At 41.9% G+C, this 23,429-nt stretch overlaps 2 protein-coding genes across 4 annotated transcripts in view; both read left to right on the forward strand.

Annotated features, from left to right (window-relative positions):
• CDC123 (cell division cycle 123) overlaps positions 1-12,581 on the forward strand; it is a 57,257-nt gene extending 44,676 nt beyond the window's left edge. For all 3 annotated transcript variants that reach the window (XM_042944876.1, XM_042944878.1, XM_042944877.1), the window contains 4 exons: positions 129-157; positions 7,235-7,363; positions 11,344-11,481; positions 12,344-12,581. In XM_042944876.1, the coding sequence (XP_042800810.1) occupies positions 129-157; positions 7,235-7,363; positions 11,344-11,481; positions 12,344-12,370 (323 nt within the window). In that variant the 3' untranslated portion in view covers positions 12,371-12,581. The remainder of the gene's footprint in view (positions 1-128; positions 158-7,234; positions 7,364-11,343; positions 11,482-12,343) is intronic.
• Positions 12,582-15,298: 2,717 nt separating this feature from the next.
• Positions 15,299-23,429, forward strand: part of CAMK1D (calcium/calmodulin dependent protein kinase ID) — a 501,235-nt gene continuing 493,104 nt past the window's right edge. Inside the window, exon 1 of the mRNA XM_042944888.1 lies at positions 15,299-15,867. Coding sequence (XP_042800822.1) covers positions 15,764-15,867 — 104 coding nt within the window. The 5' untranslated portion in view covers positions 15,299-15,763. The remainder of the gene's footprint in view (positions 15,868-23,429) is intronic.

Raw genomic sequence — 23,429 nt, forward strand, 5'->3', positions numbered from 1 at the left:
ATGAAGTTCCCAATGCACTTAAATTCTGCTATTTGAGTAATAAAAATATGCAGTTTAATTTTCAAAAGGAGACTCAGATCATGAAAATAGTAGTTCATTGTTAACCTTGAATTTTTTCTCTTTTACAGTTGTGTTCGATGTATATAGAGACAGTAGGGTAAGTAACAGCTCTCTGACATGCTTTAAAGTCAGAGTACAGAGTACATAGCCGTTATGCATGTAGAGGGCCCACTGCTCAAAAACTGTTTTCTCAAACCAGCTAAGGTGTTGGAAATTCACAGTGCTCAAGAATCTCCTTGAACACATACTTAACGTTGGGAGACATAGTGTCTTCAGTAATTTTGTGTCACAAGTTTAGGGATTATTAATTTCGGAGATGGCTAAATGGCTGCCTTATATCCAGCTTTCCCCTTTTGTCAGTGGTCCAGGCCTGCTTAAAAAGTTCAGTTTGTGCCCTTAAATGTGGCCAGGAAGTTTTCCTTCGATACTTAGATAATTATTTTTAGTCAACTGAAAGACACTTAGCATGATTGGAATCGCTTATATCTTTAGAGTGAAGATGAGGATTAGTGTATTCTTTAAATCTTCCAAGTGATGGAAACTTGTGTAATGAAAAAGAAAACAAAAACCTGACTTCATACATTTTACAGCAGAGATTTCCTTATCAAGACATGCCATCTTTTCAAAGGAATTTGGGTCACTAAACATCCTGCGATTAGTGCTTATTTACTAAGCTGTTGAGAAGACAGCAGGTGTGTTTTCCGAATATGTGACCATATGTTTTCCAAATGTTACCCGCCTATTTCTCACTCCCTCTCCAAGCTCGTATCAGCTTCACTGTCGTGATGCTTGCGATAACCTTTGAATCATTTGTTGGACACAAGGAAATGGCCCATATGGTCGTGTCTCAAAATAACTATTAAATGTTGACTTGCCTCTGTTTAGCCAAAAGACATCACTTCCTCTGTTTTCACCTGTCTTCAAGGGTGATAACATCTATTAAGAGTTAGAAGGAGAAATTATCAGGGCGCCTGGGTGGCTCAGTCGGTTGAGCATCCAACTTCGGCTCAAGTCATGATCTTGCGGTCTGTGAGTTTGAGCCCAGCGTCGGGCTCTGTGCTGACAGCTCAGAGCCTGGAGCCTGTTTCAGATTCTGTGTCTCCCTGTCTCTCTGCCGCTCCCCTGCTCATGCTCTGTCTCTCTCTCTCTCTGTCAAAAATAAATAAACATAAAAAAAAATTTAAGAAAAAGAGGAATTATCAATTGAGACTTGGTAAGGAAGAAGGATGTTACTCACACTTTCTGTTTAGTGGAAAGAAACCTTAGAGAAAGGGCAGGAGGCTGGTGTGATGGAATGGATAGAAATTGGAGCTGATACGGGCCCAGGCTCTGGTCCTCCCTCTGCTTCTTACGGATAGATACACACTGGCCACATAATCACTCACGTAGCCAACATTTATAGAGAGCGTGGACTGTCTGATGCCATGTTTCTAACGAGAAGCTTCCAACAAGGTGATCTCCTGACCTACAAGCAGCTTATCTTCAAGGCTTAAACATTCCAGGGAATTGGCCTGGTAGCAGGCAGGATCAAATCAATTAGTGAGTAAACCTAGCCTGTTACCCTGATGAGCAGCTGAGAAGAACTTTGTATTTAATTCAGGTTATCCATATATACCCTATGAGGTATGTATCGCTTGTTCTCGTTTTACACATATTAAAACTGAAGCAATTATATTTTGATGCAGTTATATTTAATGGCATTTAAAAATTTAGAATTTGCCACGGTCTCCATATTTCCCTGGCAAATGTCAAGATCTGCTTTGATTCAATAGCGGTAGAAGGTTGCAAATGTGTAATTTGGTGAAAGAGTTATATAAACGTCTTAACTGAAGTTGGACACGTATACAGAAGTAATTACTGCTGTGATCTAACAGAACTGAAAGTAGTTGTGTGTTTTTCATGTGAGAAGCATGCTAGTATAAACTTCCTGACAGTTTCTGAGAAGAGATTTAAACCATGATGTAAAACCCATTTGCATTTACTCAGTGGCACACGTATCACTGTTAGGAACTTTGTTGCATAGATGATTTAATGACAGTTGTAGAAAACTAACTCTATGGTGGCCTCTTCTGTGCAGAATTGAAGTGTGTTTGAGCCTGGCAGTACTTTGATGTGTCTACTTTCTTACTGCAGCTGGGCAAGTTGACTCATTGTTGATAGATTCTAACCATCATGTATGTCAGAGGTGGCCCATACACTCAGTAGGTCCGGGATGAGGCTTCGGAATATGTATTTTAAGAAGCTCCTTAAGTGATGATAACGCATAACTAGAATTTAGAATAACTTCTTCAGAGACTGGAAAAATTATTCCAGTCTCCGTATGTATTCCCTTAGTGATGGCTGTTGTTTTGTTATTAATTTCATTGCTTTGTGGACTTTGTCTGATCTTGAGTCTTTGATACTGTTGTGATTGGTTTTGCAACTTGATCACTTTTTTTGTGACTGTTCTATGTGTGATTGAAAAATTACAACTGTCTGAAGTATTCTGTAGATGTTTGTTACATTAAGCTTGGTGATAATGTGAAAATCTATGTCTTATGGACAAAATGATGTCTGAGGAGACCTTCAAGATAATAGAGATTTGGGGGAAATGGATGCGATATAGATGTAACAAGACTGGCCGTGATGTTCCCCAGGATAATTGTTGAAACCGAGTGGTAGCTTTTTGGGGTTCTTTATACTATTTTGTCTACTTTGTATGTATTTAAACTTTTTCATATAAAAATTTTTTTAACTTTAAAAACCATGAAAAAATATCTGTATCTTCCCTAATTTTTGGTCTACTTAATTTATCAGTTACTGAACAAGGTATGTTAAAATCTCCGGCTTTCTAATTCTGTCAGTTTTTGTGATAACATATTTTGAGGTTATGTTCTTAGACAAATGCTAGTTTATAATGGTCTTGTTTACCCAGTGAATTCTCATTAGGTGGTGACCTTCTCTATCCCTAAGAATGCTTTTGTAGTTTTCACATTAAAGTATGTTTTGTCTGGTATTAATAGTGTTAGTATAATTTTCTTTTGGTCTTAGAATTTACCTTTTTTCATTCCTATTAGTTTTAGCCTTTAGGTTTTAAGTGTGTGCACATATCTTATAAGTGGCACATTGCTGGGTTTTGTTTTTTTAATCACCAACAATTTCTGGCTTTAACAGGTGAGTGTAGTTTGCATATATTATATTTGCTATCTGAATGTTTTATACCATCTTGAGTTTTCAATTTGCTTTTCTGTGTTTTTGTTCTCTCCTTTCATTTATACTACTGGTTTTTGTTTATTCTTTCCACCCTACCCTTTCCCCCTAAATTTTGAAGTTTTGGGTTTTATTTATTTTGGTAGTTACTGTTAAATCTTAATAAGGATATTTATTAAGCTCAAAAGTTAATCTCACTTCCTGTTGCCCTCATGATACAAAGACCTTGGAACACTAATTCCCAGTACCTGCTTACATTTTACGTATGATTTCTGATTTTGAGTTCCACTTGGTATTTAATAGCTCTAAATTAGTCATGACTGTTGCTATTCACTTTCTTTGCTTACTAGTGCCTCTTACCACTCCTCTTTGGATCCATTTTCTCTTTAATAGTATATTCTTTAGTAGAAATTCCCTCAGCCACTGGCTGGAAGAGTTTTTAGCTTTCAAGCATGAATGGCAAGCTTAGCTGGGTATAGAATGTTTGGTTGACAAGTTCTGTTGCCTCAGCATGTTGAAGACATTGCTCCCTTGTCGTTGGCATCTTTTTTTCCTTTTCTTTTGTCTTTTTTGAATACTTCCTAAGTCCAAGAATTCGTTTCCTTTGTCACTTGTGAGAAATTCTCAGCTATCTTTTTTTTAAGTTTATTTATTTATTTTGGAGGGAGAGAGCAGGGGAGGGGAAGGGCAGAGAGAGGAGCAGAGAATCCCAAGCAGGCTCTGTTAGCACAGAGCCCCACATGGGGCTTAAACTCACAAACCATGAGATCATGACCTAAGCCAAAATCAAGAGTTGGACGCTAAACCAACTGAGCCACGTAGGTGCCCCTCAGCTATCGTTTCATATGTTATCTCTTTCTTTCTGGGTTCTGTCCTTTGGAAATCTGTTTAGAGGAATGTTAGTGCATCTCATTTTATCCTCATGTGTGCCAACTTTTTCTCTACCTCTTTTCTTTCCTGTACTGTGTTGTGTAATTTTCTCAGATACATCTGGTTTACATCTTTTAGCTATGTCCAACTGGATACGTTTTAACCTTCCACTAAGTTTGAATTGTATTAGCTACATTTTGTCATTTCTGTAGGTTCCATTTGGTAACTTCAGTTCTGTGTATGTTTTTTTTTCATAGTATCTTGCATCTTTGGGTTTTGATTTCTTTTATATTTTCAGTCTTTTAAAACTACTGCATTTTTTGATCAGAGTTTTTGAGAAATAATTTACGTAGAGTAAAATTCATCCTTTTTAGGGTATAGTTCTGATAGTTTTGACAGATACATCCAGTTGTATAATCACTGCTACAGTGAACATGTAGAACTCCATCACTCCCCCAAATTTCCTCATGACCCTCCCTGTACCCTACCCCCTGGCAAACACTGCTCTGTAAAACCTTCTGAGTTTTAAACTTTTTAGTTGATAAAACATTTGCGTTGCTCAAAAATTAAATCAATGTGAAAACATATGTAGAAAGTCTTACCCTCTTCCTCTGTATTCCTACAGGTTTACATTTATCAGTTTCTTATATATCCTTCCAGTATTTCTTGATGCAAAAACAAGCAGTATACTTATTTTTTTCATCTTTCTTACAGAAGAGTTAGCATATGATACACACACTGCACCTTGCTTTATATACACGTTTGTTTAAAACATTGTGTTTTTTAGAGCTTTCCAGTTTCTTCCAATGGCGTAGTGTTTAATTTTATGGATATACTATATAGTTTAGCTATTTTCCTGTCAATTAATACATAGCTTATTTCTAGTGTTTTACAAACTCCTGTGAACAATCCTGTGTGTGTGTGTGTGTGTGTGTGTGTGTGTGTCCGTCCGTCCTGGCCTGAGCTCTTTGAAGGAATAGATTCTGTATTATTGATCTTTATGCTCAGTGCCTAGCAGTGTTTGGTGCATAGAGATTTATTTGGGCGGGTGAGGGGGTGGTTAGTTGGTGGATAAGTCAGCGTGACCACTCTTATCTGATGGATTGCCTAAAAACAGAATTTCTCAGGATGTCTTGTGCCTGAGATATCACATAAAAAACATGTTACAGCTATAAAATCCTCATTCTGATGGTTTGTTTCATACCTTATTACAGCTGGTTTCATTTTCCTTTAAAGTGGAGGCTGCCTTCTGAGCTACAGAACACACACTGCCAGCTGTCAGTCCTAACAGTGGTGGTCTACTTTGTTTTTTATTTGTTTTGCTTGTTTTTTATAGGATGGCATATTTTTAGTTTACAGAGCTTAATATTCCTATACTAACAAGTACGGTAGGGTTCCCCCCTCCCCTTTTTAATAATGAGGTAGTTTTACTGGTTGTAAAAACTTAAGTAGAAAGAGTTTGGAGGTTAGAAAATACCTATTTTGTTAAAATAACATCCAGTATGTTAAAGACATCTTAGTAATCACCCCAAAGTAAAGCTAACATCACAGAAGAAGATGGTGAAAGGCTGACATTGCACATAGTCAAACAACGTACAAGTGGTTGTAGAATCTCTGTGAGGAAACAACTCAAGTGGCAAGACTTACGGGCTTTCTCCTGGGGTTTGTATATAGTAGGAAACTTACCAAAAGGTGTGTGGTCCAAACTTCTTGTAATGGTTCTTGGCTACTTACTACACGTTTCTGATGTTTGAAACTAGTCCTAATAAGGTGTTTCATCTTTCTTAAAATTGTCCTGTAACCTGGATGAGAAACAGTGCTAGATATTAATAATGCCGGCTCGACAGTCCAGTTCCTGAGGTTATGTAATTTTGTACACGCACATCTGATCAAGACGTGATTACGTATTTACAGAAAAAATTAATTGCCAACAACAAAATGGTTCAGTTTTTTTTTTAATTTTTTTTTAACGTTTATTTATTTTTGAGACAGAGACAGAGCATGAATGGGGGAGGGCCAGAGAGAGAGAGGGAGACACAGAATCCGAAACAGGCTCCAGGCTCTGAGCTGTCAGCACAGAGCCTGACGCGGGGCTCGAACTCACGGACCGTGAGATCATGACCCGAGCCGAAGTCGGATGCTCAACCGACTGAGCCACCCAGGCGCCCCTGGCTCAGTTTTATAAATGTTTCCGTGAGAAAAATCAAGAGGAACAATGATAAAGGTTTCAAGGAAACACTTAATCTACTAAATGTCACATGGATCTCTGTGATCAACGGTGGCTTTAATCTCTTGGCAGGATTTTCCAGATTTCCCAGGTGTGTTTCGTCAGTTACTCTGCTGCTTTATATACTAAGATGCACCTCCCTAACCTAACTCATGATCAGGTCAGAGGTATTCCTTCCTCGAGGCTAGAACCTATCCGATTGCCCACCACTACTCAGAACAGAAGACAGAAGTTTCTTTTAAAGATTGATTTGTTTTGTTTTGTTTTGTTTTGTTTTCATCTTCATGAGCCGCAAGCTCTATCATGCAGACAAAACAAATACTACGTTAAGGCATCAAGGTTAGAGAGCACTGAGCATTTTCCTACATCTTTCATATGTTTTTTTAAACCTCCTCCCCGCTTTGTAGCAGGCTCTTGAGGGTAAGGAGAGTGCTCTCAGATCTGCCGGCTCTTCCCTGCCTCCGCCTGGCTTCCTCTTGTCAGAGAAGTGTACAGACACCCTTGAATGCGTTCCAGTCATGCTGTTTCGGTGGAACCATTTTGTGAGATTGTCCTTTCTCCTGCTTGGGTTTTTTGACTTATAATTTCTGAGTGATTCCAGGCAGGAAGTTGACGTGTCTGCCTTCGTCAGGCCTTTGCTTTCCCAGGCCCCTTCTCTGCATTCAGCGGCAGCCTTCTCTCTGGGCCTGGCGCTGCTTTCTTTAGACAGGTGACCGACCCTTTCTCAGCTGGGACCTGGAGGAACTGTCTTTTGAAATGAGTTAAAAGATTTTTAAGATTACCTTTCGGGTAAAATAATGGGAAGATGATCTTCCAGGTAAGACAGGTGTCATATTGGAAGTGTTTGGTTTTTTTCCCTGCTTACTAAGTTTTCTCTCTTCACTCCAGGGGAAGGTGTGGCTGATTGACTTTAATCCATTTGGTGAAGTAACTGATTCACTGCTGTTTACTTGGGAAGAACTGATATCTGGAAGAAACTTAAAAGGTGATTTTAGTGAAGGAGAAGGCCTGGAGCAGGTAAGGGGATAAAAAGGATACCAGGAAACCTTATAATCCACTGAATAATTGCTTGCTTGTTCTTTAGGCACGAACACAGATTTGCCAATAGATACTTGCCTGTGGAGGTGACCAAAAAAACGTGTGTGTTGTGATTCATTTGTTTTGTTTAACATTATAAAAACAAATAATGATCATCTTTTATATATTTCCCTAGTTGTTTTTCTTTCTCTTGGCTCCTTCGGTCCTGCCCACATGGAAGAATCTTGACCCTGGGTCACTTTATATGTTGATGCTGATCCTAACCCCACCTGCTGACCCCTGAGAGAGCGAAACTGCAGGTGCTCTGCACCGTCTTTGCCCCATCGAGGGGGCGCTCCTATGGTGTTTGCCTCACCAGCTTCCTCTTCCACCCACGGTGGCCATGCCACACCTCTGCACGCCCCTCACACCTCCTTGCGCATCATCCCTTTCCTCCTCAGCAGATGATTCCACGTCCTTCACAGGAAGAAAATCTGGTGTGAATGGACTCCATGTAATCGTCCTCGAACCAACAAGCATCCCTGCGTCCCTCCTCCTGAGTCTAACAGCATGCCGCTCCTTCCTGCCTCTTCTGATACCCATGCTGCCATTCACTCCCTCCTGTCCCTGTTCTCTTCTGTACCCGCCCTCCATCTGTGTTCGCACATCTTCTGTCCTAATAGACAAACGCCTTTTAACACCATGTCTTCAGCCAGCCCTTCTGTCTCATCTTCACAGCCAGACTTTCTTTGAACAACGCCTTTGTGTTGCTTTTTTCTACTTAGAAAATTAATACATGCCCCCTTTTTTTAATGTTTACTTTTGAGAGAGAGAATGAGTACAAGCCAGGAAGGGGCAGAGAAAGGGAGATAGAGGATCCGAAGCAGGCTCTGCGCTGTCAGCTCAGAGCCCGATGTGGGGCTCAAACTCAAAAACCATGAGATCGTGGGGTGCCTGGGTGTGGCTCAGTCGGTTGAGCGTCCAACTTCGGCTCAGGTCATGATCTCCCAGTTCGTGGGTTCAAGCCCCGCATCCGGGCTCTGTGCTGACAGCTCAGAGCCTGGAGCCTGCTTCGGATTCTGGGTCTCCCTCTCTCTGCCCCTCCTCGGCTTGCATTCTGTCTGTCTCTCTCTCAAAAATGAATAAACATTAAAAAAAAAAAAAAACAAAAAAAAAACCCCATGAGATTGTGACCTGAGCCCAAGTCGGATATTTAACTGACTGAGCCACCCAGGCACCACAGCCCATGCCCATTTTTAAAGAGAATTCTGAAATTGCCCGTAATCCTACTACCTTGAGAACCATGGTTTATATTTTTGTATATCATATTTGGAATGTATAACATATCTGTAAATATATATACAAACTTTTTAAATGAGAATGTACTACCTCCCTGTTACCTTATGTGTATTTTTTATATCGTTTTTACAAAGTCGTGTTTCTACCTGCTCATTTTCAAGCACAGAATTAGATTGCCACCCTTACCACTTCCGTTAACATCAGTGCGGGCATGTTTCTGTAGGCACCTACACTCACATTTCCCACTAGTGGGACTGTAGCAGCCTCACTCACGCTAGCGTGTGACCTGCTTTTTGTAGCTGCTCAGTAGTTGGGCATCTGGCAGCCGGCTTCCTTCCCTGGCCACCTCTGCCTGCTGCTTCCCACCTGTGTGCCCTCCACACACTGCCCGGGTGCCCCCGTTCCTGCCGCTCCACGGAAACTGCACCCAGCAAGGGCTCCACTGACCCGTTGCCGATGCCAGTGGACGATGCACCGCCCTTTTCTCACTTTACCCCTCGGCAAGTGTTACCCCTCTGGGTTTTCACCACACTCTTCCCTCGGTTTCCGTGACACAAGCTCTTCTCCCGGTCTTCTTTCTGCTTTTCTGGGGGCCGCCTCGCCTTCAGTGTGCACATCTTTTCTCTTGTCTCCGTCTGAAAGGCTTCTTTTCATCCTTTCTCTGTCCTGGGCCCTCTGGGGCCCTGTTCTTCTGGATGTGGCTCAGATGGTCATTTTCCCTGTCACGGCTCTTGCCCTGCTGTGTCGTACTTCCCTGTGTCCAGCCTCAGATTGTAAGTTTCCGAGCACAGGGGTAGTATCTCTCGTGTTCTCCGCAGATCTGTGCGGCTTGGCACAATTCTGGCACAGCGGATTTTTGTGGAATTAACGAGTGCAGGAATTTTCTTTGTGCTGGCATCTTAGATTTGGGGGCCATTCAATCTGAGCGTCAAGGAAAGAGAATGTAAATTATTCAGCACAGGGTTATTTTTAAAGATGAGGGACACAGTCAGTGGATAGAAACAGTTTGTACAAAATTCACTCTATGATCCAAATCTTTTCTTTCTTTTTAATTTAAACAACATTATATTGGAGGTCGGGGGAGGACAGGGAACAAGAACTGGCTCCTGCTTTTTCCCCGGTGTCATGTCCTGCTGTCTCCCCATCCTTACTCCCCACCGCTAGAGAACCGGCTTTCCTTCTGGGCCTCGCAGTCCCCCCTGGCTGTGCCCACTGCCTTTCAGGCCATACTCAGTCCCTGTCCGAGTCCCCAGACCTCACGAGGCTGCTTTCGTCCTGCTCTTCAGTCCCCGTGGCCCCTCCTCAGCAAGGTCTTACCATCCTGGTGAAGTAGCCTGTGTTGTTCTCCTCATATTATGGCACCCGGATGTTGTGTTTTTCTAACACCTCTTACTATCTGAAATGATCTTGCTGTTGTATTTATTTGCTTGTTTATTGGCTGGCTGCCAGTCTGGTTTACCAGTTGATCTCCTATACCTAGGACAAGGTGAGCACCACGTGGATGTTTCCTAAGTATTTGTCAGATGATTGTCTGTCATAAGATACGGCCTGCTTTCTAGGGCTCTGCGGTCCTGTTCTACTCCAGTTCGTGGCCTGTCTCCATCTGCTGGACCCCATTCATCCCTCACCTAGATATTTGCCACCCAGGAAGTCCAAACCCGAGGCCTTCTGTCTCTGAAATCCTTTTTTGGCACAAGGCAACGTGTAAATATTAAATACAAGACTCTAAGCAAGTACGTTGAAGAATGTGAAGACTTGTTAAATGTGAAACTCAAATTTGCAGTTTTCCATAGGTGTTGAGAGAGATAAGTAAGTTAAATGACTAAGAGAAGCACAAAAGTGTAGGGTCCAGGGCAGTACTTCTCCACTGTGCACCTGTACAAAATGATAATACTGAGAAAGCACTCCAGCCTGCGTGAGGTTGCTCAAGGCCAGAGAGAACTAGCCTCTGAATGGGCCTCGGGCCCATTCCGGGGCTAAGGAACCCATAACCCATATGCAGGACACAGTGGCTGGTAGCATTTAGGGCTTGACCATAGCTCTCCATGAGGACACTGTTTTCAGATACTATGTGTTTATTTTCCAGTGAACATGTGGAAGTATTCTCTTTTTTTTTTTCCTTTTTATTTTGAGAGAGAGTGTGCGCATGAATGGAGGGAGAGGACAGAGAGCAAGAATCCCAAGCAGGCTCCGTGCTGTCAGCGCAGAGCCCAGCATAGGGCTCGATCTCACAGACTGTGAGATCATGACCTGAGCCAAAACCAAGAGTCGGATACTTAACTGACTGAGCCACCCAGGCACCCCCATGTGGAAGTATTCTTAAAGTCTTGGTGTTTCTTTCACTTCAGAATCTTATTTTCTGGGGTACGTGGGTGGCTCAGTCGGTTAAGTGTCTGACTCTTGATTTTGGCTCAGGTCACAGTTGTGAGAAGGAACCCCAAGTCAGGCTCCTTGCTGGGAGTGGAGTCTGCTTAAGATTCTCTCTCTCTCTTTTCCTCTGCCCCCTCTCTGCTTGTTCGCACATGTGTACATACACTGTCACACTCAAAAAAAGTCTTATTTTCTTCCTTACCTCGTACAGAAGGGAACGTGAAATTGTTATACTAGCATCTTTGTCACTTTGAAGAATAGACTTAAAAAGATAATTTTTCACAGACTTTCCCCTTTTTTTCTTTGTACAGGATTCTCCAGCTTTCCGTTGCACAAACAGTGAAGTGACAGTTCAACCAAGTCCCTATCTGAGTTACCGACTTCCCAAGGACTTTGTAGACCTGTCTACTGGGGAGGATGCTCACAAACTCATAGATTTTCTTAAACTGGTAAAGTATATATATACTTAGTACACATACGTGTACAGCTTTGTTTTCAAATTTTCAAATTGACTTTGTGATAATTCATTTTAGTTATATATAGTACCTAGGTTTTATTTGGTGATTATGAATTAATTGGGCAGAATTACTGAGGTCATCTTATAAAGAAATATATGAAGTAAGCTGAAGGAATAATTCGCTTAGAATGATAGGAAATGTGTTTTATGATGTTTATGCTTTTTGAATAATTTTCACAGTACTTTTGACTTCTTTTTTAAAATTTTTTTAGTGTTTATTTATTTTGAAAGAGAGATAGAACACAAGCAAGGAGGGGCAGAGAGAGAGGGAAACAAAATCCAAAGCAGGCTCAGGGCTCTGGGCTATCAGCACAGAGCTCAATGCAGAGCTTGAACTCAACGAACCATGAGATCATGACCTGAGCCAAAGTCTCATGTTTAACTGACTGAGCCACCCAGGCGCCCCATAATACTTCTGATTTTGAAGGAAGTCTGTATACTGTTTTTGGGCTAAGAGAAGATCCAGCTCTCTGCTATGGTTATTCGGTGGGGGGGGCGGATATGTGTATTTGTACTTGTGTGTTTCTGTGTGGGAATGTTTGCGCATGTGGAAGAAAGTCAAGTATTCAAATAGCTGAGGGTAATGTGCCCAGGAGCCAAAGTGATAAACTGGTCCGATGAATTAGTTAAGGCATATTTTTCTGTCATGATTTTCAATCATATCTTTGACCAGGGCCTCTAGAAAATTATATTTGCTGACAGAAAAAGTGATCTTGGCTGAACATATCTGAACATATCTGAACATATCTGAACTAGAATGTGCTGTTTTAATGTATCTTGGTTTCCCTTGACAGAAAAGAAATCAGCAAGAGGATGACTGATTAGAGTGCCAGAGTTAAGTCCGAGGTAAAGAGGAGACCACCTTGGTGTCAACAGGCTGCTCTGAGCTCGCAACTTCCTGTTCCCCCTCTTGGGTCAGGGTGGGAGACAGTGTGAAATCAATAGCTTTTTATATCCATGTATATTAAGCTGGAAGAAAATGGAGGGACTTTGCTACCTGTAAAAATAAATAATAAATAGATCTTAAACATAGGAAAGCATACTGTTCTGATGATAAAATACCTTCTGTGAAATACCTCACTCTTTTGGCTCAGTCTGTTTAGATTTACCGATGTTTCTTGTGCTGTTTTTATACCTATTGGGTAGATGGGCGAATTTATATTTGTTATACAGAAATGGGTTCTTGTTTAATCATTACTTTTTCACAGAAAAAAGTTGAACCTTCTATTACTGTAGAAAATATTTTTCCTACTTTGAGAGAATTTTCATATAAGTTTTCTACTGGTTTATCTTTGGTTTGTGTGTCGGTAAAATAATACAGACTTCTCAAGCTATCACATAACCTTGAAAATGTCAGTATATTACAACTAGTCTAATATGTATTAGTAAAATGATCACAGAGTTAGAATTTGGCCTTTTTAAAAAATACCGGAATTTTGGGGAGGTCAGTTCACTTAGGCCACCATTTTAGTAATTATTCTTCAGTGCCCTAATTGATGATGAGGATATCATCAATACTAATTTACTTAGTACTTACTATATACTGAGACACTCTGCCATGTGATCTTTGTGTATTGTTTTACATTGTGGAACAGTTTGAAGGAAGTCATTCCTAGGGTATCTATGTAGTGTGTATGAAGGAATATTTTACTAGTTGGAGGTATGTTTTTCAACTTAGGAGAGCACATATGAATGTTCCCATAGGAAGGTAGGGAAATGGAGCAGAGTTTCCCCTTTCTGTTTGGTTAAGGCAGATTATACATAATGAAGAAAGGTATTTCTTTTTTGGTTATCTCAAATTGTAGCTTTTTGTGTGGTTTCTCAGCTACAGTCACTTGGATATTAGTATTTTAAATACAAAATACAAAGATCAACTTGTGATCTTTGTACTCAGTATATCATATGCCATTTCTGAGGCCAGTTGTCTGGAATTGAGGTGCTTTAAAATATTTTTGGTTTTTAAATAAATTGCTCATGAGGGACTTAACTCATAATGGAGGGATTTATAATCATGAGTTGATTTAAACTTAGCTCTGGAAGCGGGCTTCGTCAAGGTGGTATTTCACCAGCCCAAAAGAAAAAAAAATAGTTGATATATTTTAATATCAATTGAAAAAAATCGGACTGTAAGTAATAAAAAGACTGAAGCAAAATTTGGCAAATATTTTATAAAAAGCACAATTCTTGGTGCAAAACTCACTAAATTTTTGCATTAATTTTCCTGAGGCATTATTGAGTTCAACTCTCACTTCACTTTTAAAAATGTGACTTTTCTACATTGTCCCCTTAGTGTATTTAATTTTCGCTGATTATCCTGATGTGAATAGTAAATACAGGATAGTATGCAGGAAATATTCTCCTCAGTTGAAATATCATTTTTGCCTCCTAAAGATTAGTTTTGAGTATCTTTTTATTTTATTGGCATTATCTGTCCTTTTTTTGAGGTACCTCAGGTTTGTGCTTGAATTTAGAAAGTGAATTCATTAGCTCGGTTCTGAAATCCTACCTTCTGAAGAGAAGACGTTGCATCTGTTTAGTCAGGTTGGGACAAACATGTTTACTTTGTGCTACAGAACGGTAGCATGTAGGATGGGCCTCCAGTATAGCGCATGTTGCCAAAAAGTTGTGTTTTTTTCCGTTTCTTTTTAAATGTTTATCTATTTTGAGAGAGGAAGAGGGAGTATAAGCAGGGGAGGGACAGAGAGAGAGGGAGAGAATTGGAAGCAGACTCATTGATGTCGGCACAGAGCTCGATGCTCACAAACCATGAGATCATGACTTGAGCAAAAATCAAGAGTCTGGCGCTGAGCCACCCAGGCACCCTCAAAAGTTCTGTTTTTAAGTCTCGTGTTGATGTGCATTTTCTGAGTTCTCATAAAGTTTTCCCATCTACGCAGTCATTTCTCTTTCTGATAATTGAGGACTGTGTCAAAAAAACAAACAGAAATGTTACATGATTGGGTTTTTTGGCTTGCTTTCTTACCTATAAGTTAGGTGAATAATAACCATAAGTTCATGCATTTGTTAAATGAGAGCCCGTGCAACACTTTTCATATAGTGTGTTGTACTTACTAAGCCCCCCAACACATGGTAGCCGTCATTACCATTATGCTTTGCAGACCTAGTACGCTAAAGGCAAGTTCGTTCGTTCTTTCTTTCTTTCTTTCTTTCTTTCTTTCTTTCTTTCTTTCTTTCTTTCTTTCTTTCTTTCTTTCTTTCTTTTTTTTTTTTTTTGTGGGTTTTTTCTTTGAGAGACAGCACATGTGTATGTGCCTGTGGGAGAGGGAGAGCGAGAATCCCAAAGCAGGCTCAGCGCCATCAGCGCAGAGCCGGATGCGGGGATCCATCTGGCAATGTGAGATCATGACCGGAGCCTAAATTAAGAATTGGGGCCCAAGCGTTGGAGCCACCCAGGCCACCCGAGGCAGGTTGTTTTTTAATAGAATCAAGAAAATTTTGAGTGGTGGAGGACTTTAGAGATTGTTCAGCCCAGTTTCTTTTCCTTTTATCCTCTTTCCCTCCTCCCTGCCCTTTTTTCCCCCTCTTTCTTCATTTTTTAACACAGCAGAAAACTGCTGCCTAGAGAAGTTAAGACTTGTCCAAAATTGTAGCAGAATCGGGGCCATGAAAGAACTTTTCTAATGCTGTTCTCTAAGGGTTTTTAGCCTAGTATTTTCTATAGATAAGTTTCATCCAGAACAAATTATTATTTTAATAATGGAATTTTCAAAAAATTTTTTGAGGACACAAGGGTACCTTAGTTTCAGGTGCACAACATAGTGATTCCACAGATTTATACATGATGTTGTGTTTACCACAAGTGTATGTAGCCAGGAATTTTTTTTTTTTCCCCCAATAAAAGTAAGTACAAATTCACCTCACATTTGTGTGGAAGAATTTGATGAAAAGAGTGCGGAAATCAAATGAAATCAGCGTCTTTAAAAGATGAGTTCAGTTTCATGTTTATATTAACCAGGCTGATCTTGAGAGGTGACGGGGACTTTTGGACATTTTAAAGACAGAATTTCTCTGTGATTGTTCCTTGGTTCCCACGTGGCGCTGGCTCCTAGAACACAGCGTCGGTGAGGAACGCCGGGAAGTGACGGCGGGCTGGCCGCGCACACGCAGCGCGGGGGTCCCGCGAACGCGCGGAGAGGCGTGCGAAGGACACGCGGCCGCGTAGAGGCGGCGGGCAGCCCGCGGGTCTGGCACGAATGCCCTCGAGAGCACGCAGTCACACGCGGCTCTTTTCAGTCAAGGGAAACCAAACCACAGCCACCCTCGCGAGTGCACACAGGCTGCGTGATAAGCCCGTCAGGTAAGCGTGCTGCCGCAGCGACTCGTCCCTCGTCCCTCGGGCCGTCCTGCCTCACGGACCCCGCCAGGTGGCCCAGCAGCCGCGGAGGCGGGCGCTGTGTGTGGCGAGTAAAGGGCTGTGGACAGAGACCTCCGCTCTGGTGAGAAGGAAGCCCCGGGGTGGCGCCAAGTAAGGGCGACCTGGGGCTGAGGAGAGCCCAGCCCAGTCTTGAGGTGGGAGTGGGGTGGGGGCAGGGCAGGGACGCCGCAGGCGGGGGGGGGGGGGGGGGGGGGGGGGGGGGGGACCACGCGCAGGCGCACGGGAGACGGGAGAGGCCGCGGGGGTGGAGGGCCAGGGACGTGCCCAGCGTCTGAGGTGTTAGGATTTCACGCTCACGGCCCCCGCGGGGTGGGAAGCCGGGGCGGGGTTTTAAGCGAGGAAGAGAGATGGTCTAGTTTAGGTGTTTGAAGTGCTTTTCTGGTTTCTGTGTGGAAAGCGGATCAGTCGGGAGAAGGGTGCCTCATGGTGAGAATATGTCTCCGTCGACGGGCCGATGGGGGCGTGGCCGAGGGGGGGTGTGGGCGGCGGGGGGGGGGGGCAGGAAGGGTGGGAATCGGGAAATGGGGGCGGCCTCGAGGGGAACCCAGAGGACCAGTGGTTGCACGGCCGAGGGGGAGGCTGGGCGGCAGGGAGGGGGCGGGAAGGGCCGGAGGAACCCGGCCGAAGCCCAGGTTCTGGGTATGAGCCGTCAGGCGCGACGTAATGTGGTTTGTCTAACGGGAAAGACGAAAAGACGAGGGAAGTCGAAATGCTGGTCTTAGACACGAACTCGAGATTCCAGTGACGCAAACAAGGAATGTGGAGACACATGGGATTCCACCGTTGGAGCTTGTGTGCAAGGAGCCGTGGGGGGCGGGAAGGCACGCAGGGCGCCCGCGTCGGCGGTCCAGCGATGGCTCTGTGTTCAGCTGGGTGGGACACGGCTACGGGGTTGAATATACCAGAACAGTCGTGCTTATGTATTAGGAGTAGTAAGACGACTTACTGTGGCCAGTGTGAATATAGAATGGTTACTCTTACTGACTTGGACGTGTCAAGTACAACTCTCTCTCTTCACACAATAAAGTTGATAATATGTGGCAGTATAATTATGTTGAGATTCTCTGAGCATTATTAATTTTATGAAAGCCTCAGCGGGAACCACATATGACTTACATTGTATTTGCTGCATCACTGATTTTCTTTCTTTTTTTTTTTTTTTATAAAACTTTTCCCCCTACTTTATTTTTTCCTTTTCTTTTTTAAAAAATTTTATTTTTTAAAATTTGTATCCAGATTATCATATAGTGCAACAATGATTTCAGGAATAGATTCCTTAGTGCTCCTTACCCATTTAGCCCTCCCCGCCTCCCACAAACCCCCCAGTAACCCTCAGTTTGTTCTCCATATTTATGAGTCTCTTCTGTTTTGTCCCCCTCCCTGTTTTTATATTATTTTTGTTTCCCTTCCCTTATGTTCATCTGTTTTGTCTCTTAAAGTCCTCATATGAGTGAAGTCATATGATACTTGTATTTCTCTACTTTCACTTAGCATAATACCCTCCAGTTCCACCCACATAGTTGCACATGGCAAGATTTCATTCTTTTTGATTGCCGAGTAATACTCCATTGTATGTATATACCACATCTTCTTTATCCATTCGTCCATCGATGGACATTTGGGCTCTTTCCTTACTCTGGCTATTGTTGATAGTGCTGCTATAAACATGGGGGTGCATGTACCCCTTCAAAACAGCACACCTGTATCCCTTGGATAAATACTTAGTAGTGTGATTGCTGGGTCATAGGGTAGTTCTATTTTTAATTTTTTGAGGAAACTCCTTACTCTTTTCCAGAGTGGCTGTACCAGCTTGCATTCCCATGCATCACTGATTTTCTTGACTCTTTGAGACTCGTGTTTAATACGTGGAGTTCTTAGGTGGATTATCTCCCCATGTATTATTCATGGACTTTTAGTCAAGTAAAGACTTAAATGGATTTCTCCTGCGAATTACAAGTGGCCTGCCCTCGATTCTTGAAAAAACGTCTATAAAATGTCAGCACTGACTTTGGAACCAGGCAAGCAGCTGAGGAGTCAACTACCCATTCATAGTTGTATATACAAGCAATCATTGGGAAATTGAGTGTAAATAACCTTACAACCTTCAAAATGAGCTACTGCGATGCTTAATAATTTGAGGAGAAATGGATTTCTCTGAGAATCTGATGGAAGCTATGGGCTTGCCTGAGGTGGTCTTAGACCCCAGATTAAGAATCCCTGGTTTGAAGCCACGTAGGATCAGACTGGAAGCCAAGGCTTCTGTAGTTGTAAGAATGGGACCATTTCATAATGTGTAGTGTACCTGCACTTTTAACTTAAGAGTTTCTAACTTTACTAGTTTCTAACAATGGTGTTTATGTAATTAACTCATTTATAGTGCATCCCCTTCAGATTGTCAGTTCTCATAAACTGTGTGTTAGAATTCAACCAGAGAATGGGGCCCCTGGGTGGCTCAGTCGGTTGAGCGTCCAACTTCCGCTCAGGTCATGATCTCACAGTTCGTGGGTTTGAGCCCCACATCAGGCTCTATGCTGATGGCTCGGAACCTGGAGCCTGCTTCAGATTCTGTGTCTCCCTCTCTCTCTGCTCCTCCCCTGCTCATGCTCTGTCTCTCAAAAATAAACATTAAAAAAATTAAAAAAAAAAATTCAACCAGTGAAAAAGAACCAGTATGAAATACATATGTACATGCATTCATATGCATATGTAAAATCTCCTTACTGCATGTGTGTTTATATGTACACACATTGTATACAGACATATATAAATATATACATATGTGTGGGTGTAAATACAATAAAAGATTTTATTACAAGGGATTGATTTATGCAGTTGAGGTGCGCTGGCCATGCAAGTCTGAAATCTGTAGGCCAGGCTGGAACTCTGTGAGCATGAGTGGAAGCTCTTGTCCACAGGTAGATTTTCATTTCCTCCTCTCAGGAAAGCCTCAGCCCTGCTTTTAACACCCTCCAACTGGTTAAGTCAGGCCCACCATGATATTCTTCCTTATTTAAAATTAACAGATAGGGATTTTAGTTCTGCAAAAATCGCTTCACAGCAGAACCTAGGTTAATGTTTGAGTAACACTGGAGAGTCATCGCAGACTGGATAAGAAGGTTGCATTGTACTTTAGAAGCTAATTCTGGTGATGGCTTATAATAGATGTATTTCAAGAGTATACTGTGTGACTTAAGTAATAATTCTGATTGTGTTTAAAAGAATGACTGGGGCACCTGGGTGGCTCAGTCAGTTAAATGTCCGACTTTGGCTTAGGTCATGATCTCATGGTCTGTGGGTTTGAGCCCCACATTGGGCTCTGTGCTGACAGCTCAAAGCCTGGAGCCTCCCTTTGGATTCTGTCTCTCCCTCTCCCTCTGCCTCTCCCCCACCCACACTCTGTCTCTCTCTCTCTCTCAAAAATAAACATTAAATAAATAAATATATAAATAAAGGAGCAACTGATTATTCACTGGGATAGGTGTTATCCTTGGAAGCAGGTGGTTTAGAGAAGACTATATACTTATTTTGTGATGCCACCACCACTCCAAAAGCCTTTCCTTAAATTTTTTGGGGAAGTTCCATCAGATCCATTTATAGGCCACAGAAGAAAATTTACCTTACTGTTTCGTTCAATACCTTGTTTTTTTGACCAAAAATGTTACACAGTTCCATATCACTTTTCTTTCTTATTCATCAGAAATGGTTCCGAATTTTTCCAAAATTCACATGTCATCCTCAAGAAGCCTTAATCCATTTTATGCGCCACTAGGACATTAACCTTCCTTAAACACAATTCCAGTCATTCTAACACTTACAGCCTCTCGGCTTCCCATTGCTTGCAAGTTAAAGTACAGGCTTCGGTGGGCATCCAAAGCCCTGTGCAGTGTTGCCTCAATCTGTCTTTATGGGCTAATTTCATCCTCACCAGCACATACTGTTCTCCAGCCAACCTAGATTACTTGATATAGCTGAGGATGTCCTTATCTTTCTCATCTGCTCCCTCTGCTGTGCCTCCCCCCCTTACCCCCACTCACCTCCTGCCCAGTCTTCTGGTTATTAAAAGCCAGCCTTCACAGACTGGCTCAAGTGGTATGTTCCTCATGAAATTATCCAGAGAGTTTCTTCTGTGCTGGAATTTTCAAGGCACTCTGATATTACTGTTCCTCTTACATTTAGAACCTGATGCAGTCTTTGTAGGATGTAGCTATCATGATCTTTCTACTTATTATAAACTTAGGGCAAGAATGGAATCCTTGCTTTGTTGTCTCCCAGTGGTCTGGTACTCTGTCTTGGCCAAATGGAATGTGACTTAACATCATTGAAGGTGATCTGACTTAGATGCAATTCAAAATGAGTTCCCTAAACACTTTCCACAACAAGAGCATCACCCAAGCTAATGCATCACTCTCAAGGTCGACAGTTTGAATAATGCAACACTCAATTATGTATGTTCATCTTTTTTATTCACCTTATAGAATCACTGCTCCAAAAAGTTACTAGAGTTCTTGTCTTCCCTTAACTGAACCAGATCATCAAAACCTATTGCTGATACCTCAAGCCATAGCATTCATGATAGAGCATGTGCTGGCCCTTAAACTGTGAATAAACTCTGAGTATTTCTGCCTATTCTAAAAAAAATTCTGTAGAATTTTAGTATATTCTATGCTTGCTTGCTCTTCATCTTTCAGACATTTGTACCCCTTTCTAGTCCCCATCCCCAGCACTAACAAGCACTGTCAGTATGAGGCGGGCACAGACAGAACTGTAGCCACTGCCTGGGGGGGGCTATACCTTCCATATGTTTAAAAGTCATTCAGAACGATAACCTCTTAGAAGGAAGTTCTGTTTTTGTTTTGTTTGTTTTACATTGAAGTGAAAAATCATGATTGTGGGTTGTTGAATGTCACCACAACCCTAGGAACCAGACTGCCTGGTTTAGAATTGGCTTTATTACCTGCTGACAGCGCAGTCCAGGGCAAAGTACTGAATCTCTCTGGCCCTCTGGTTCCCAGTCTGCAAAACAGAGATGGCAATAGCACCTACCTCTCAGGGTTGTTTCTAGACGTCATTGTAGGACAGTTCCTGGCATCGTAGCCCATGTTCAGTATACACAAGCTCTTACTTGCTATATTATTACATCACTGTCGTGTGATTTCAGTGAGCTGTTAACTTCTATATTATAATAATCCAATAATATTTTCTGCTTTCTGCCTCTCTTTGTTTGTGGGAAGGGTTCTAATGAGAGATCCCGCTGTGTTTATTTTCTCCATCCTACCTGCATACCCAGCCTTTGCCCTTCCACAGCATTGCCTTCAGTGGAACCAACATTCACACAGCTTCCCAAGACTCTGGTTTCCTGGGTGTCAATGTGTGCATTTCTGGAGCCACTCCACTTGGCCTTGGACAAGAAAGAAGCAGCATGTGGGGTAAACGTTTAGTTGAGAATAGAACAGATATATCAGAAATGCTTCAGATATAATTATATTAATGCAACAAAGTAGTGACTGAAACAAATTCACCCATTCAGGAGACACAAGAAATGACCAACCTGGAAATAAAAAATTCTAGGATAAAGGAATGCCAAGTGCTTTGTGGACATTACCTAATTTTTAAGTCTATAGCTATATGAATTAAGCAATAATTTCTCCCATTTTACAGAAGATGAATCTGTAGGTTTTGGTCTAGATAACAAGCAGTATGTTAGACATACGATTCAAACCCAGATATGCTTTAGACTAAAGCCTCTGTGATTCACTATGTTCTACTACTTCAAAACTCACAGAAGAATAACCTGGAGTCTGTGCGGGTTTATCCAGACTGTCTTTAATCTGTGGCCCTTTTAATTTTCCTCTACAAGTAGAGTATATAGAGCGTTCTTAGAAAATCCTGGCGGAGGCCATTGATAGAAATGTCTCCTACTTTCACGAGCTAGACACCAAGTACAGAACAAATTTGGAAGCATACAGAAAGAAACTTGAATCTCCTCTGTACTTCTGGGACAGACTGCTTTCATTGTTCTGTTTCAAGAGTTAATGATTCTCTCAGCATACCAATCACTGCCCACTTAAATCAGGTTGGTTCACTGTACTTCCACAGTGAAATTCCAAGAGGCCCACCGTTCCTCCCGGTGGCCGGGGCGACAGCCCTTCCAGAGAGCATGTGCTCTGTCCTCTGGACCTGACGAGCTCCCTCTGCTTTGTCTTGGTTCTGTAATTCAGTGTCAGTACTCATGGCTCCATTTGTGTATTTTATTGTGTGCCCTCAGTTAAGCTTTTGGCTTAATGCCATCCCTTCTCCTAAAACAGTAGTAAAGCTATCCATTACACGACTGGGTGTTGTACCCTTGTGTTCTTGTTCTAAATAAATTGTGATTGAATACATAGTTCACCTTTCATTACATTTAGAAGAAAACAGTGGCACACCTACCAATCTGAAAGCTTATGTGTTGATACTGGGCACTTTCTTCTTGCTCTTCAGCACTTTAGAGTGTAAGCATGATGCACCTGTGTGGCTGCTGGGAATAAGCCTCAGGGCCGGTGCAATATTTTAGAATTTTCACTTGTTTCTAGGTCTTAGGTTACTATATATTTTTTCCCTGCTGATTTCCCTTTTATTCTGATTCCCCTGGACTGGTAGGAGGTGATAGTCCCTGACCTCAAGGAGGTTTACAGTCCAGTGGTGAAATAGGGACACACACACACAGAATGTCCAAGAAAAGATAGGTAGATACACATATGTGTTAACAGCCAAAGAGCAGTAATTGAAGATGTGCTTTGATTTATAGTTGGTTTTATAAGGTGTGGAAAGTGAAGTTTTATAAATTAAAGGTTGGTTTAATATAATTTATTGAGTTTATGAGAACAGGACTCTGTAGTTAAAAAAATAAGTCCTCCTGGGGCACCTGAGTGGCTCAGTCAGTTAAGTGTCCGACTTTGGCTCAGGTCATGATCTCACGGTTGGTGAGTTTGAGCCCCACGTCGGGCTCTGGGCTGACAGCTCAGAGCCTGGAGCCCGCTTCAGATTCTGTGTCTCCCTGCATCTGCCCCTCTGCTGCTTGCACTCTGTCTCTCGCATTGTCTCAAAAATAAATAAACATTAAAAAAAATTTTTTTTTAAAAAGTCCTCCCAATATGTCTCATTATGCAGATACCTATTCATCAAATGATCAGTCCTAAATGTGGTTTGTTGCATATCTGTTTTCTTTAATTATAGGTTGTGATTGGAGAATCAGGGTACAAGAGGATACTGTGTGGGTGCCTAAACTCTGGTATACAGTGGTCTTCATGGAAGATTTGTGTGCAAAGCATTGAAAGGCTTTGGCACACTACCTTCCTGCCTGCATTTATTTGCAGTTCACAGGGTATCTGACTGCTAAGAAGTTCAGCCAACCATTTCTCTGAGCAGGTAGAGGCTCGTCTTTCTTTTGATGGGATAGATTTCTTAAGAAGTAAGCCCATCCTTAATCTCATTGAGTTCTTTCCAGT

This window comes from Panthera leo, chromosome B4, assembly GCF_018350215.1.
Source record: "Panthera leo isolate Ple1 chromosome B4, P.leo_Ple1_pat1.1, whole genome shotgun sequence".
In the NCBI taxonomy this organism is placed as follows: Eukaryota; Metazoa; Chordata; class Mammalia; order Carnivora; family Felidae; genus Panthera; species Panthera leo.